Raw genomic sequence first — 16,008 nt, 5'->3', positions numbered from 1 at the left:
AACAGGTGAAATTAGTGAGAATTATTAAATATCAAATTAGTGAGATGATGAGTGATATAACATGTATTCAAACATGAAAATTGGACTTACCGTACACTTCTCAGCAAGAACTATGTACAAAGTGAGAGATGAGAAGACAACTATACCAACAAACACACCTAACATAAGGTAGGTCCTGAAAGGGAAAGATAAAGCGAGTTAAGTTATGATATGATCATTTCAAGGTCATATGCCTTATGATTCAAGGCATATGATAGTTACATTTAAAGGCAAAATCCTTATCAAAACATAAACTACAAAGGAAAGACAACTGCATATGCAACATTAAAACATAATTATGATAATGATGCTTTAATACTTCGGGGAGGCAAAAACATGTGGAAGATATATGACCTATGATCCTATGACTGGGGTAATAATAATTAAGCATTTAGAAACCAATGTATGAAGCGCTATATAAATAAATAATAATAATTATTATTATACATGATATCGATATAGGGCAAAAATCACCTTTAAGAATATATTACAGAAGGACAACAGCATATGCAAGATTGTTTGTACATATAATGGTTACTTCGGGAAGGCAATAGGAAGGCAAAATCATTATTAAGGATAAGATAGTTGGTAGAGAATGCCTGGGCAATAGTAAAAGGCAATATGATACTTAGGAAGTCAATGACATATGCAATGGTGTAAGGCATATGATACTTACTTAGGGAAGGCAACAACCTGTGCAAGGCATATGGCGATGAGGATGAGAAGTGCACAAACCATGTAAGAACTGAACATGGGGTCACGAACCTTAGAATACTGCATGATGGGAATATAAAAGATCATTTCATCAGTATACTGCTACACAACTTTGAGATCGCCATTGTAACTGGAAATGATTTTGATGTATGCATATATGTGCTTTAACAGGACATCAATGAAACAGAGCCTTACTGAATCGATCGTTTCTTTTTAATCCTGTATAAATATGTTGAATAAATAAATAACTTGGAACATGTTTCTTTGATGATTGCCGATATATGAGGGGTTGCTTTACAAAGTCTGATTCAAACTTATGCCTAAGGACCAACTTATATGATTGATTTATACACGGTAGCACAGGTCCTCTGTGCATGATCTGACCAATGCGGTGATGCATTATAAACCATATGCAACTATACTTTAAATGTTATATTCAGCCTGACTTAAAACTTTGTGAAATGTCTCTGGAACATCAACAACTGCAATATTGTATTTTACGAAATCAAAATAATGATTTTTAATGACAGAAAAATGTTTGTTTAGATAAAATAAGGTGGCATAAATAGACTATGGGGAAAAAGAATAAGGCCATATGTCATGATAAGCAGTGACTTTATCTGGTACTAAAATTTACTTTCACAAAAGTATTAAAAAAACAACAACACATTGAGAAGGAGCTCTTCATAAATCAGTGGAACATTATACTCTGGAAAGTCACTTTATCATCGTGGTTACCTAATCGCGGTGTAGCATTAGAAACTAAAACTAAAATATTTCTGAAGCTCTTCTTTCAAGTTAGTACACGTTAATCTGTAGTTAAATAACAGTAGGTCATCACTACACGCACCTTTTCTTCCAGATCTTTTTTAAGGAAAGTAAGCGTGAGCCTGCGGACATGTTCTGATCTCAACCTGTCAATACTCCTTGCATCGATGGCACGACCTAAGAATTCATTCACCTCTTCCTCCGGGTCAGTCTTCTCCTGGTTCTTATCAAGACCCAACCTGGGTGAAAAAATGTCATTAATGGCCATTAAAAGAGTGACTTTCATATTTACTAAAACATGCATAAACACCCAGTACATTTACATTGTTTCCCCCCTCTGAAATTATGTAGAGAACCATTGGTTTTCATCATCCTCCAGGGGGGGGGGGGCACTTCCATTATAATAATAATAATAATAATAGCGGTATATTTACCCAGGGTAGCCGCTTCAGTTCCGAAAACTGTTCTCCCAGCGGGCCCTGCTATTATTACCCCGGCTTTAGCTGGGCAAGTCGATACCAGGTGCAACCAAAGAAATGTGTAAAAAGGATCTATTTTTCAAGATTGGGCACGTTACATACCATAAGGGTGTAAAAAACACGAAACTACTGAAAAAGGGTATATATTTTGCTAGGAAAGCTATGTGTTTACGGTCAAATTTACGAAGGTATAAAACAGACTAAAATACTTAATAAAGGATGTACTTTTTGCCCCAACACTACGCAGTTAAGAGTACGATTTAAGCTAGGTGTGGGAGGTGGGGTGGTACTAAACCCAATTTAAGTAAAGGTAAAGCCGACGTCCATGACATAACAATTAAAATATTGCTGTAATTGTTTAGGGGGTCAATCAGGGAATATTTGTCAAGGGTACCGTTTTGTTTCCAATATTAGTTAAGGGTCGGTTTCACACACCAATACTTGTAAAAGGGTGCATTTTCAGAATATGGAAAATACTTGTTTAGGGTGCTTTTCGAAACCCTGTAGTTGCGCCTGGTAGCCACTCGTCAATGGAAGTCACCCCACTGAGAACATTCCCATAGCAACAAGATCGCTTGACGTAAAAGATTTTGAAAACCACTTTCAGGTGATCAAATGGGAACTCTAGCAAAGCGATCTTCCAAACTGGTTTCCTGAACCGGTTTTCAGTAAACTAGTTTTAGAAAGCGTAATGGAAACAGGGTCTAGGATTAGGTAATGTCGGCTTAAACCAACAGACAATAGACGAAGCGGGTGTAGACCGACTGGCATTGAACCTCTAGTGGTATTCCCGACACTGATGAGGTAGAAATATAAGGATAGATAAGGCCTACAGGGCAGCGAGTTAAAGACCGCTAATGCCTTGAGACATGAAACAAGATTAGCCTAGTTGTCTTCACTCTACCCTCATTGTTTCATGGGGGTACAGAGGGAGGGAGGCAATCAAGTTAATTACTTGAGAAAGTGGGACAGGGATGGAGCTAGGGGCTGGTACGTGGTCCGACACCTAGGGTGATGCACGTATCTGCACCTGCTTGAAACGCGGTGAGGAGGCAATATGTAGCGAATGATATGTATGATAATGATTGGAATGTTGAGGTACTATGGAAAATATGGATACATAAAGGTGATATTGATTGAAGTCATCCAGTGGATGAGGAGGCATGAATAAAAATAGAGAGAAGAATAAGATAAAGAAGAAAAATGAATAATAAGGAGATTGAGGAAAAGGACGAAATAAAAAGGGAAGATGAGAAGAAAAGGGAAGAAAAAGAAGACAACTACTGCAAATTCTTACACCTTGAAGTTTCATCTGTTTAATAAACTTTAATGATAAAAACAATTAGAACATGAAATTATTAAAAGACTGAAATGTTTTTTATGTGAATATTGATGCTCTGAGCATTATTTGACTAACAAGAAAATATACAACTTGTTACTGTTACAGAAAAAGTAAAATTTTAAATTAAAATACCTTTTGTGATGCATTTTGCTTTGATTTTCATGATCTTTCACTTTATTTTTTATAATTTAAGATTTTCAGGCAGAAAATTGTGTTTTCAGTGAAATTCATTGAATCTGGCGTTCTTTAATTTCCATATCGTGTAAAAATGGAGATTCTATCTCACCTATTTTCAATGTTTTTGTTCATTCCGGATTTGCCGGTCTTCTCCGAGTAACCCAGCCGCCTCATCTCCTTGGATTCCTTGCCAGGCATGATGGTAGAGAATGGCTTCTCTGCTCCCCAGCTCTGAAGCTGCACCACCGATGAAGACCGCCCTCTATGTTCGCCGTTGGTAGTAATAGGTGATTGGAGAGCGCTCTGTCAATCAAAAAGCAAACGACGCAAACCTCAAGATAACTTACCTTGTGATAGACTACTTGTATGATGAAATTAAAAAATGGAGCTGACTATAGACTCTCCTTATATGGGCATTTTCACGGTAACTGACGTTACACGTCACAATTTTACACACTTTTCATTGTGTGTATGATTATCTCTAAAACAATAAATGATGGGAGTTTTCTTTTAAGCAAACTCCCATCATTTGTTGTTTTAGAGATAATCATACACACAAGGAAAAGTGTGTAAAATTGTGACGTGAAAATGCCCATATGTTCATCAAGTGGACTTGTCAAGAGCAAATGGGAGGAATATCACAGAAATCAAAATCATACAAAGTGAGCTGAAATCGTGTGAAACTTCCTAGCTCTGTTTGGTTATCATTTCTTTCCTTCTCCCCACTCTCTCTTTCTCTGTTTCTTTTCATTTTCTATCCTTTTTTTTCTCTCTCTCTCTTTTGCTATCTCTCCCTTCCTTTTCTTGCTCTCCATTCTTTTGCAATGTTCTGCATGGGGTGTATGTTGATGTAATAGTGTGCTTGTGTATGTATGAGGTATGTTCTTCATTTTTATTAAATTTCAATTTTTTGTTAAAATTTGTCTTTTTGCTATTTTGTACAGGACCCCATACTCACAAGCTATGCTTTTCTTGGGGCCCTTCCGATTTTTTACTTGTAAATTTTGTATGTATTTGCTTTACTTATGTTTTTAATGTAACATAAAAAAAAATAAAAAACACATTTCGGTTATGCTGAGTCCATATTGTGATATAGATTGTAACTTGAGTCGAACTTGGCAGTCTGCTGTATGTGACTCTAGTCGAACAAAGCAGACAAAGAATTAGTCCCCAGAGACCAAATTATAAGTCTAGTTTTTAATGCTTCCACCAGGACAAGCCATGTCAGTAAAAAAAGAGATACCCTTTAATTAAAGTATGCTCAAAATGGGCCTACCACATTACATTTTGTAGTAGTTAGGAACTTTGATAACAAATATTTCTCAAAATAAATGAGGAATATAAAACTTTTAATTACTATGATGGCTTAGGTAATATTTTTTCAAACCTTTATATATAATTTTGATATTCAGTAATTATTTCTGGATTATTAATTTTTCTTTCCAATATACTTAACTGATTATTGTTTCTAGAATCTATTTATAAGCATGTGCTTAATCTATTCACTTACATATCCGATTATCTCTTTACCCATTCATTAACTTGTGCATTTATTTATTTACTTATTAATTTATTTATTTATTGAACAATATACTTGACTGATTATTTGTTTTTACAATCTATTTATAAACATATGCTTAATCTATTCACTTACATATCTGTTTATCTCTTTAAACAATTTTTTAACTTGTTCATTTATTTATTTATTAATCTTTTATTCACTTATTTATTTTACTATGAATTCGCTTGTTGTTAGTCCAATGCTTATATAGTGATACCTTAAGGTTGGCAAAATTGAATTCATCATATATTCAAAATGTGATGAATAGATATGAAAGCTACAACTTACCGGTCTGTTATTTTTAGGTACAATAAGATAAGAATCAATGTTGTGATCCCGGAGATAAGTGTTCCTATCCTGGCCATTTCCAGCTTCGACTTCATAATCACCATTCAAAAACTTCAACGTTGCTTTGGTAATGTGAACACGCCTGTGGAAGATAGAAAGATAAAGGATCTTCATCACTAAAAAGCTTTCCATAATTGCTTTCCAACTTCAACTCTCATAGTAACTAGTCAAGAACTTCAATGTTGCTTTGGTGATGTGAGCACACCTGTAGAAGATGGAAAGATAAATAATAAAATAGCATTCATATAGCGCACGTATCCACCTTGCTAGGTGCTCAAGGCGCTCCTATATAACCCTGGCTAAGCTAGTCTACTAATTTCGTTGCTCACAACTTTTTGAGGAATTATTTCCTGCCGGTACCCTTTTACATTAAAGGATATTCATCACTAAAAACTTTTTATAAACTGCTTTCCAACTCCAACTTTATAGTCACCATTGAAGAATATAACGTTGCTTAGGTGATGTGAACACGCCAAATCCTGTCAGGTACACATTAAACTTACATTGGAAAGAAGGAGTAAGAAGTAAACCGCATCTAAATGGATTGAAGCTAGCAAAGTTACCACATTTTAAAGTTCCCTACTGACTTGCAAAACAGTGATACTAACATCATAAGAGGTGTATGACAAGTGAATGAATGATGCAAGACATTATGTGTATTTTTTATGTATTTTATTCTTTGAAATCATTATTATTCATTGCTTTTCTGATAACTCTTATACCATGTAAATATCATTGATATCACCACGTAAGATGCGTAAATCACATAAGCTCCAATTAATTTCTTGAGATATATATAGAGAGTTGAAGGAGTCTTTCAAAAGTATAAAAAAGAGGAACATTATAATAATAATGATCTAGTGGCTTGCATGCAGACTCTTTTCACATTTTGTATATCTTGAATAGAAAAACAAAATATCTGTCATTTTCAAGAAAGGAAAAGTGAGTATATTACATTAGCCACTTAATTCCCTGTTTCCTTTTTAAGGAAGTAGTTTCAAACTTTTAGATGGTGTCGTTTTGTTCTGCTACGTCAATCTATTTCACATTTTCATTCAAATTGTTTGTATGATTTGCATGAAATCTAGGAAGGGGGTGCTTTTTCAAAGGAAATTGAGTTTTTATAAATCTACATTAACTATTCCAAAGTGACGTAATGAACCACTGCAAAGAAACTCTTTAAAAAAAAGCAGTTTCAGGAATCAGTCCCTCTTCAAACCTAAATCTTTCTAAGCCTGTTCATCAAGAAATGCTTGTAAATGCATGGGAATGCCCGGATCAGCTATGCAGGGAGTCTTATTTCAGACCATCTGCAAAGGCGGTGGGGGTAATGCTACCTTCCCGACTGACTTCAGTTTCAGCGGCGAAGCGTGCTTTCTTGAAAACTCAGGCGGATACCTTTCGAAGCCTTAGCCACGGATGGTCGGCCTTGCCCTTGCTTTTTGACCGATTAAAGATCATGTTGCATTCATGTGTAGTTTTGTTTGGTGTTTCGAAAACTTTTTTTTGAAGAAAAATGAACAGGAAAATTATTCAGTCCATTTTCATAAAGATATGTATAGATACAACATTGGATATCTAAAAAGTACAAAAAATATCCATGCAGGAATGTGCAGCAAAGAGAAGTGTGTATGGGAGCACAGAAAAGTGGACATTGAACCACACAGAGAAAAGGTTGTGAATGGGACTACACACACACACACATACAATCACTTTGTATCAGAAATCAGATTGAAAATAGCCTAATTTCAAATTTGCCCATCGATTCGATCAAGAAGAATTCGATCTGCATGCAGGCAAGAATTCTACTAGGATTTAATTTCTAATCAGACAAGCGAATCCAGCAAAATTTTCTGCCTGATCGGAAAATCCTGCTCGTCTTTAACTTGCAAATGGGCGATTGGGGAGAATACGGAGCGAAAGGCACGCGTCATGCAATAGCTCCTGCCAGCCAGCCTATGGATAAATGTTGAGCAAGATAATTGTTTGGCTGTAATGGAGCTCGCCAATGTGCGAGTTATTCATACCACAGCAGAGCCCTCTTTTAGAGTCGTGGATTCTTCAAACATTAATTGGGAGCATGAAAGAAATATAGCAGGAAGATAGAAAGGTTTATTGGCCTCCAAGGAGCAGAGCCTGATAACCTATGTGAATTTAGAAAGGGTTATTTATTCTCTAGCTTTCTCTCTCCCTAGGTGGTTTCAAACCGCCTCGATCATAAGAATCCCCGTTAAATTATGAGAACTTTTTAATGCTAAAAATACCCATTAAATATTCCTGCATTCACACCGCCCCGAAACATACCCTTCTGGATAAATTCCTGAAGTCAGGAGCATGCGCAGTATGGTCTGATAAGCAGGCAAGGCGCGAGATTCAAAACCATTAGCTTAGCAGCCAGCCACGGCGCCCGCGCCCAACTACACGCTGGGCTAAAAGTTCCCGAAAATTGCTTTCACATTGCCAAAATACCTGCGACCTTGGAAAAATCCCCGTGAAAGTTCTCGTAATTTTGCCAAGTACCTACTATTTAGTGGGTATTTTCTTTCGGGGATATTGCGTGTAATTTGCTTTCACATTGCCAATATAACCTGGTATTTTCTGCTCTGGTAAATTTCCCGATCAGAAAATACCTGGAACTGACGAACTTCGAGGCGGTCTGAAACCACCTCCTCTCTGCTTTTTTTTCCCTTGCACCTGCCCTTGAGAATCTTATCTCTCACATTTTATTTTTTCTCTCTATTTTGGCTTTCCTCCTCTTCCTCTACCCGACCTTGTATAACAGCATGAAATATAGATGTATAGATGATCCATTGTTCAATTAAGCGTGGCTAAAAGTCTATTGGGAACCATGTACAAAAGTTACAATTATTTGTCAATATTAAGCACATCTCTTATGCACTCCTGGGGGTGTTTAACAAAGATGTAAGAGTGACTTAAGAGTCAGGCTTAAATGCAGATGTGCACATGATATTAATATTGATTTATACGCAATATCATGCATCCTCTTGAGACTGTGTACTTACATGTGACTCTTACTCACCATCTTTTTATTTTCCTGAAACATGTTCTTTCTTCTTTTATCTTTGACTCCCTGCTCCTTCCTTCCCTCCTCCCTCCCTTCCTCATTCTTTCTTTCCTTCCTTTCTCCCTTCCTTCCCTTCTTTCTTCCTTCCTCTTTCTTTTTTTCTTTCTTTCTTTCTTTCTTTCTTCCTTCCTTCCTTTCCTTTCTTTCTTCCTTCCTCTTCCTTTCTTCCTTCCTTCCTACCTTCCTTTCTTCCTTCCTCTTTCTTTCGTTCGTTATTACTTTCTTTCTTTCTTTTGTTTGTTCGTTATTTCTTTCTTTCTTTTTTTTTCTTTTTTTTTTCTTCCTTTCTTCTTTCCTTCCTTCCTTTCTTTCTTTCTTTCTTCCTCTTTCTTTCTTTCTTTCTTTTCAAACATTCTCTATCTCTCATGCACTCAAAATGCTGCACCCTCCCTCCATTCCTTCTCCTGGCCACCATTTCCTCATTCCCTCGTCTTATCATCCAGCTGAAATATTTAATCCTATTACCATCTTGCTCCTACGTATAAAAAAATATGTATTTTAATAATAATTGGAATTAAGTCGCACTCTATCCAGAGGATACAATGCACAAATATTACTCTTCCAGCTTAAACTTGAGCTGCCACTCTTTTCATTCTGCTGTTCAGTGCATTCAAGGAATTAATTCTGCTAGGTATCTAGGATAATCTGAAAAATAATCTCTCAATAAAAGAAATAATGATTCATAATATTCATCATAACTTATTGAATACACATTGTATCCAAGCATAAGATACTCAAATGAAATTGAAGTAAAATAAATGAATTGAAGATTATAAAGACAGAATAACCATCGGGAAAGATAGAAAAAAATATGATTAAATACATGCAATAACACTAGTGTGAAGGGGGAGGGGATGCAAAATACCAAAAAACTAAATGAAAAACTACTGTACATTTATATTATTACCCAGTATTGACATAAATGCAAAGTGTTCTGGGCTTATCTTAGTCTGTCATTATGTTCATGTACTTAGTATTTTTTTCCTCTACTTTTGGATCAATGAAGTAATATCAAATCAAATCAGATGATCTAGGCCTCGATACTGTTTGGCACATGAAAAACAAGTAGGGCATGCATGTATGATTGCATCAATCGAATCAACCCATGATCTCTCCTGCGCAACAAACTAAAGCGTAACACATGAAATCAAAATCACTCCCAACCACCGAGACCTGAAAATTACACCTTCCCACCTTGCTTCTCTTACATGTTCCACACCGTTGCCGCAGGGTTCGATACAATTTTCATGTTGATAACTGCACTGGATGACACTGTTATCCCGCTTTTGTTCCTTAAGAGGGTGTGACCTAAACTTTCATGACAATAGTACCAAACACATCAATACACAGGAGCATCATCACATATACAGTGCATACCAAAAAAAGGTTACACTTTGAAAAAGCCCCGGGAATTAAAAAATATACAACATGTGGGTAATTTTTCCACATATATTCTTTGGTTTGGGTCTCATCTATCCAATAAAAGTAAATATTTTGACAAAATGTTAAACTTGAGTGAGCACTGTCCATTTTTGTAAAGCTCGCAGAAATCTTATCTGTTTGTGCAGAAATGCTCGTTTTCACCGTGTCAAAGGGAAAGGGCAAAATCAAACTAACCCTGCGAAACATTTCTCATACATTTCCCTTGCACTTTGAGTCAATAAAATAAAACGGATACATTTTGTAACAATATGCCACCAAAATTAAAATGTTAACACTTAGTGAGCACAATCTTTACCCTATTTGTGCCAGCTGGATCTGAGGACATAACTAAATTTAAACAAAAGCTTATATCAGACATCTCCAACATTTTTTCACTACATTTTTATCACTTAAAGTGGGTTTATATTTCATTTTTCATTTAATACTTGTTTCTCCACACTTTTCCCAAGCTTGACAATGATTAACAAAATGAAAATCAAGCCTAAGCCATTTCATGAAAATCACAGCTCCGTGTAAAGCAAATATCGTCAGGATGGCCTAGGCGTGTGGGGGAGTGGGGTTGGGGCGCAATGGCATTCTTCAAAGTGTTTTAGGCAAGTAAACAAGTTTAAAAAGGTAAAAGATATCTTCAAATCAATTTTACTAGCTAAATTCCATGTGTTCTTCATGATTAACGTCTACTTTTATTCGCATAACTATTTCAAAGTTCTGCGCAAATCATTTTTCACAAACTTTTCAACAGTAAGTGGTGCTCACTCAAGCGGAAATATTTTTTGACATTTATATCTTCATATGCTTTAATGGATCTGTAACAATGTTAAAATGTGGAAAAATCTTCAGGATATTACAAATGTATAATTTTACAGGACTTTTTCTAAGTGTAAACTTTTTTTTGATACGCACTGTATAATCATTCAATTCTCGGTTCAGATCAATGAGGTGCATTGGCGAAACGATTAAAAATGCAAGAATTAATCTTGCTGTCTCCCAAATTTCTTTCTTTTTACCCGTCGCTCCCACGATCTGTTTGTCTCTTACTCTTGGAGTCTCAGGTCTTTTTTTTCCTCTTTCTCTGACAATCTCTTCTACAGCTCTCTCTGTATCTCTCTTTTTGTCTGCCTGTCTCTCCCCCCCCTCTCTCTCTACCCGTCTCTCTCTGTCTCTATATGCCATCATTTCCATTATTACAGATCCCACCAATTTGAGGATGGGGGCTTCAATCACCCCACCTTTTTTGGGGGGGAGGTATAGAATATATACTAAATCGTGAAAATTAACAACTTATTTTGATTGTTCACATGATCACCCTTATTCCCCCCACTTTCAAAAGCATTTTGTGGCCGCCCTAGACCCTCCTCCTCAGATTTTCTACCCCTTCTTCCACTCTGCATTTCTTTAGTATTTGAATTTCATTTCTTAACATCTATTTAAATCTGCTAAGCTAAAAAAAGCAGGTTGACGAAGCAATACTCTGGTCCTCTCAGATGCAAACTGCAATGACACGATCCATGTATTATTCATGTTAACAACCTGCCTGTGGGACTGTGGGAGCCATTCCAATTGAACATTACCAAACATTATGAAGCTCACTTCCCTTGCCTCAGAGCATGTGACCAAAAATTAAAATATATATAGAGAGAGAAAAAGTGATAGAGACACAGAGCCCTGTTTGCTGAAGTCAGGTTTAACTTAGGCCATGGTCCAACTTTGTGCTTAAATCAAAGAAAGCCAACAGTGTAAAATGTATTTTTACATGGTATGTTTACTGTGCTTTCCCAATTTTTTTTAAATGATGACAACTATCTTATTGTGTTCCCAGACAGTTAAGAATGATTTGTGAGTCAAATGAGCTGATATCCTGAACCTCTACTGTTAGAGATTTATATCACAATTGGTTATCCATAGTTAAACCACAACTTCAGACTGGAGTTTAAATTAAATCCGACTTCAGATTACGGGCCAGAGGGAAAAATTACAAAGGGAGAGAGAAAGAGAGATAGAGAGGAAGACAGAGATAAAGTGAGGTAAATAAGGTAGGGGAGGGGGAAATATGTTAAAATGCAAATAAAGGTATCACTACATTCATATCTACTTAAGATTAAGCATTATCGTTAGATGATGCATTATTGAGAATATCACCATCAACCTTATCATCATCATCACTTTAAATCATCAATTGCTGTAATTGTTGTCATCATCTCCATCATCATGATCATTACTAATATCATCATCATCATCATCACCACCATCACCACCACTACCATCATAATCATCATCATAGTCACAACCAAACCAACACAATCATTATCACCTCATCACCATCAACATCATCATGGTCACCGTTATCATGACAACGGCAATAAAAACATCATCATCGACAATAATCATCATCACTTCCACCACAACTAAAGTCATCATCATCAATTCATCATCATCATCACCAATATGAGATTGATTACAATCGTCACCATCGTCATCACCATCATTATCCCCTCTTTCCTCATCATAATCACATTCTATACCATCATGTCATTTGTGATTAGCCAAAATTAGCTAAAAAATCTCACATATCTTAAATAAATAAAACTGCCATGAAACATATCCCCAAATTAAGGTCATACAGGTACCACAAAACAGAAACAAACACAACTGTTCATCGTAGAAGAGTTTGTTATCACTTTGAGTATTATATCGGACAAGTGATATTCATGTACACCTTCCATTTACTATTTGGTAGCACTATACAATACATCACATTTGAGAACCAGGTCTGTTTGATGAATGCCATTAGCTCTATAATGAGACCTAATATATCTTAATTGGGCATTTAAGAACAAGATGAAGAGGATGATTAAAATCTAATTAACCTCAATTACTCAAATGCTATTACCTTACAGGGTTTATGCTCTGTTGTACCCTCTCACTATACATGCTGCACGAAATCTTCTTACGGAATGCATTGTACTGAATTTTTGGTGGCTCATAAGGAAACCACTTTATTTTCATACTTAATTCTAGTGTTACTTTTATGAGATACTAACAATACTAACAACATTTATTTATGAATCATCTAAATTTGTGAGAAATTGAAAAAAACATTGAAAAGACCATCTTCATGCCAAAATGTCAACAATGGTTCACTTTATTGAACAATGAACGACCCATGGACTGTAAGCAAACAAGGGAATAATGCACGTGTATAAATATATGGGTGAAATCCCTTCAACATTAAACTCAAAGAAATACTTTTTTTATAGAAAAAAATGGTACTGCACTAAAACCCAAGGAATACAAAAAAATAATATCTAAATGGTGAATTTTACATTACTGGAAATCTAAATTAGGATTACCACTAAACATTGAAAGGCAAAACATTTTAAATTTCAAACTAAAGTATTTGAAGTAAAACAAGGTTCAACGATATAACTTGAAAATGCTTCACAATTTATTACCCTTTGAATTCAACTTATGTCAATGGAAATTAGCTAATAAAAATTCTTCTATGTTCTGTGAAGCAGAAGAAACTTTCGTTCACATTATCTTAGAATGTAATCTAGTTGCCAATTTAAGTTTAAAATGACAATTCCTATTAACGAAACTACATTGTTCAAAGTCAAGATCGCAACTTTATGTTGGTTAATTTGTTTATAATATTTGCACAATATGCAATATACAAATCCTATGTCATGTATAAGATATAAGGAAGAGCTTTTAATGTATTTTCAATTTGGTATGAGTTCATCAAGAATGAGATACTTTTTTATGTAAAATGGCGATTTCAATCCAAAGTTCATTTAATTCAAGATGTTCAAAGAGCTTTAACCCGATAGAGAAACTTTAATTAACTAAAGATTAAACTTTGATTAATTAGTTGATGATTACTGTCTATGAGTATACCGGTATGTAACTTCTTTTGTAAATCTACACAAAATGTGTCTCGACAAAAATTGTTATGATGAGAAAAGAATATGAAGAATGAAGTACCTCTGAACGAGAAAAGAAGAAAAAAAAAATGGTAGAGAAATTCCTACTTGAAGAAATACTCATTTTTTTATTTTTTGGGGGGAAAAAGTGGTAATGCCATCAAACCTAGGAATTACACAGAATTTCGTATCAAAAATTCAGTGCTACGTTTGTGGTCTTAGTTCAACACCTATGGGTGTTAATAAATACCTTTAACTTGTACATATTTTGATAATATGTTCAAACTCTAGGTGTAGTTTTAACACCTCGGTCTATGGGTGTTAATAAACACCTTTGTTATTTTTACATATTTTGGTGTTATTATTCAAACTCTAGGGTGTAATTAAAACGCCTCAGTCTGTGGGTGTTAATACACACCTTTGGTGTTATGTTTTAACACTAGGGCAACATTTTAACACCTCAGTCTGTGGGTGTTGTGTGCAAACTCTAGGGTGTCATTTTAACACCTCAATCTGTGGTCCTCTCTGGACACCAACTGGAGTCAGTTTGAACACCCTGTGCTTACAGTGGGTCAGGAGTCTGTTATACTGACATTTCAATAGGATGATTGACAATATCGTAAGGTGGTGTTGCTACTAGATCTATTGTAAAACAGGACAGTTGGGAAAACTACTGTAAGCCCTTTTGATCCTGAAAACACACCTAAGTCTAGCTATCTAAACTTTTAGTGAAGGACATAAACAGCACATGAATGGCTTTTAAGCACTTCTGCCAGGTCGATAAAGCCAATGTACTTTGAGTCGAGGTAAATATTAGTCTCAGCATGTTAGCAATCAAGAAACATACCTACTGATGGGAGGGAGAGAGAGAAAGAGAGGTGGAAAACAGAGAGAGTGAAAGGAGATAGAAGGGAACAAGAAAAAGAGAATGAGAGAAGGAAATAGACAGGGGGAGAACATAACGATCACATGATAGAGTGCTTTATAAAACTCAGGGCCAAAAGAGCATTAACTCTTCCTTGAATAATACAAATGAACACACACCAGCTATGAACATATGACATTTAGCGCTAACAAGCCCCCCAACCCCGATTACCTTCAGTAAATATACTACATGCTAGGATGTAATGGAGGAATGTTATGTAACCTAAAAAGGCCAGTTACATTTTAATGTACCTTTCATTTCTCACAAATGATTCTTGAAATCCAGCCCCTACAGATCAAGCAGCAAGTCTCGCCATGACAACAGTGTAATATAACATTGATATACCATGCCAAGGAAGATCAAACGGAGATAATAAGAAGGCATAGCATATAGATATATATATGCAGCTCAATGAAAAATGATGCATTGTGGTTCATGACTCTATTAGTGTATGAGTAGAAGCATACACAATAAAATGGTAATATTATTCATTGAATTTAATTAAATTATAAAAAAATCATCAACCTCATCTGAAAAAAGAAAGAAAAATTACATCATAAGAATACATAGTATACATGTTTATCCTACTTTTATCTCTCAATGCGTTTTCTTACGATAGCTGGCCCTGCATTTATAAATATTTGTACTTGTTTATATTATTTATGTGAATTATGTCTATTATCTATTGTTATATTGTAAATGTCACATTTGTATTTTGATTTCTTTTTTGTATGCTTTTTTATATATATGATTACTGTGAATTTATGTTTTCATTTATCAATCAATGCAGAAACACCTGCTAAAATCAGATGCACCGATATTCAAAATGTGAACAAATTAGCCACTGAAACAGAATGTAGCAATCAATAGGCCTATGGGGGAATGTGTACTGTAGCTCCTGCGATGTCAGTTCCCCCTTTAAAGAAAGAAAAGGAGGCAGGTCCTTGCCCCTCTATCAATACCGCCAGGGGATATTCTAGAAGAGTCACAGACCTGCAACCGTCTGATTCGATCATTAGAAATAAAGGAAATCAAACCCGTTTATAAGCACCCTCCCTAAGAACCCGACTTCCGATAAATTGTGTTTGAGGACCGAGAGGCTTGGCAACCGTCGTCGTGGTTGGGTGTTGGTGATGAGGGAATGTTAGAGAGCGAGTGTGGGAATCGGTAGATAAGCAAGTGATGATATGAGAGGAATGACATA

General features: G+C 35.6%; 1 protein-coding gene across 1 annotated transcript in view; it reads right to left on the bottom strand.

The window, feature by feature from the left end:
* LOC129274407 (adenylate cyclase type 5-like) overlaps positions 1-16,008 on the bottom strand; it is a 31,123-nt gene that overhangs the window by 10,936 nt on the left and 4,179 nt on the right. Inside the window, exons 3-7 of the mRNA XM_064108888.1 lie at positions 5,369-5,510; positions 3,629-3,822; positions 1,604-1,760; positions 716-813; positions 91-175 (exon numbers count right to left, since the gene is read on the bottom strand). Of these exons, the coding sequence (XP_063964958.1) occupies positions 91-175; positions 716-813; positions 1,604-1,760; positions 3,629-3,822; positions 5,369-5,510 (676 nt within the window). The remainder of the gene's footprint in view (positions 1-90; positions 176-715; positions 814-1,603; positions 1,761-3,628; positions 3,823-5,368; positions 5,511-16,008) is intronic.

The sequence above is a fragment of the Lytechinus pictus genome, chromosome 13 (assembly GCF_037042905.1).
Source record: "Lytechinus pictus isolate F3 Inbred chromosome 13, Lp3.0, whole genome shotgun sequence".
Lineage (NCBI taxonomy): Eukaryota > Metazoa > Echinodermata > Echinoidea > Temnopleuroida > Toxopneustidae > Lytechinus > Lytechinus pictus.
Note: the sequence above shows the minus strand (reverse complement) of the source record. Positions and strands in the feature narration are given on the sequence as shown.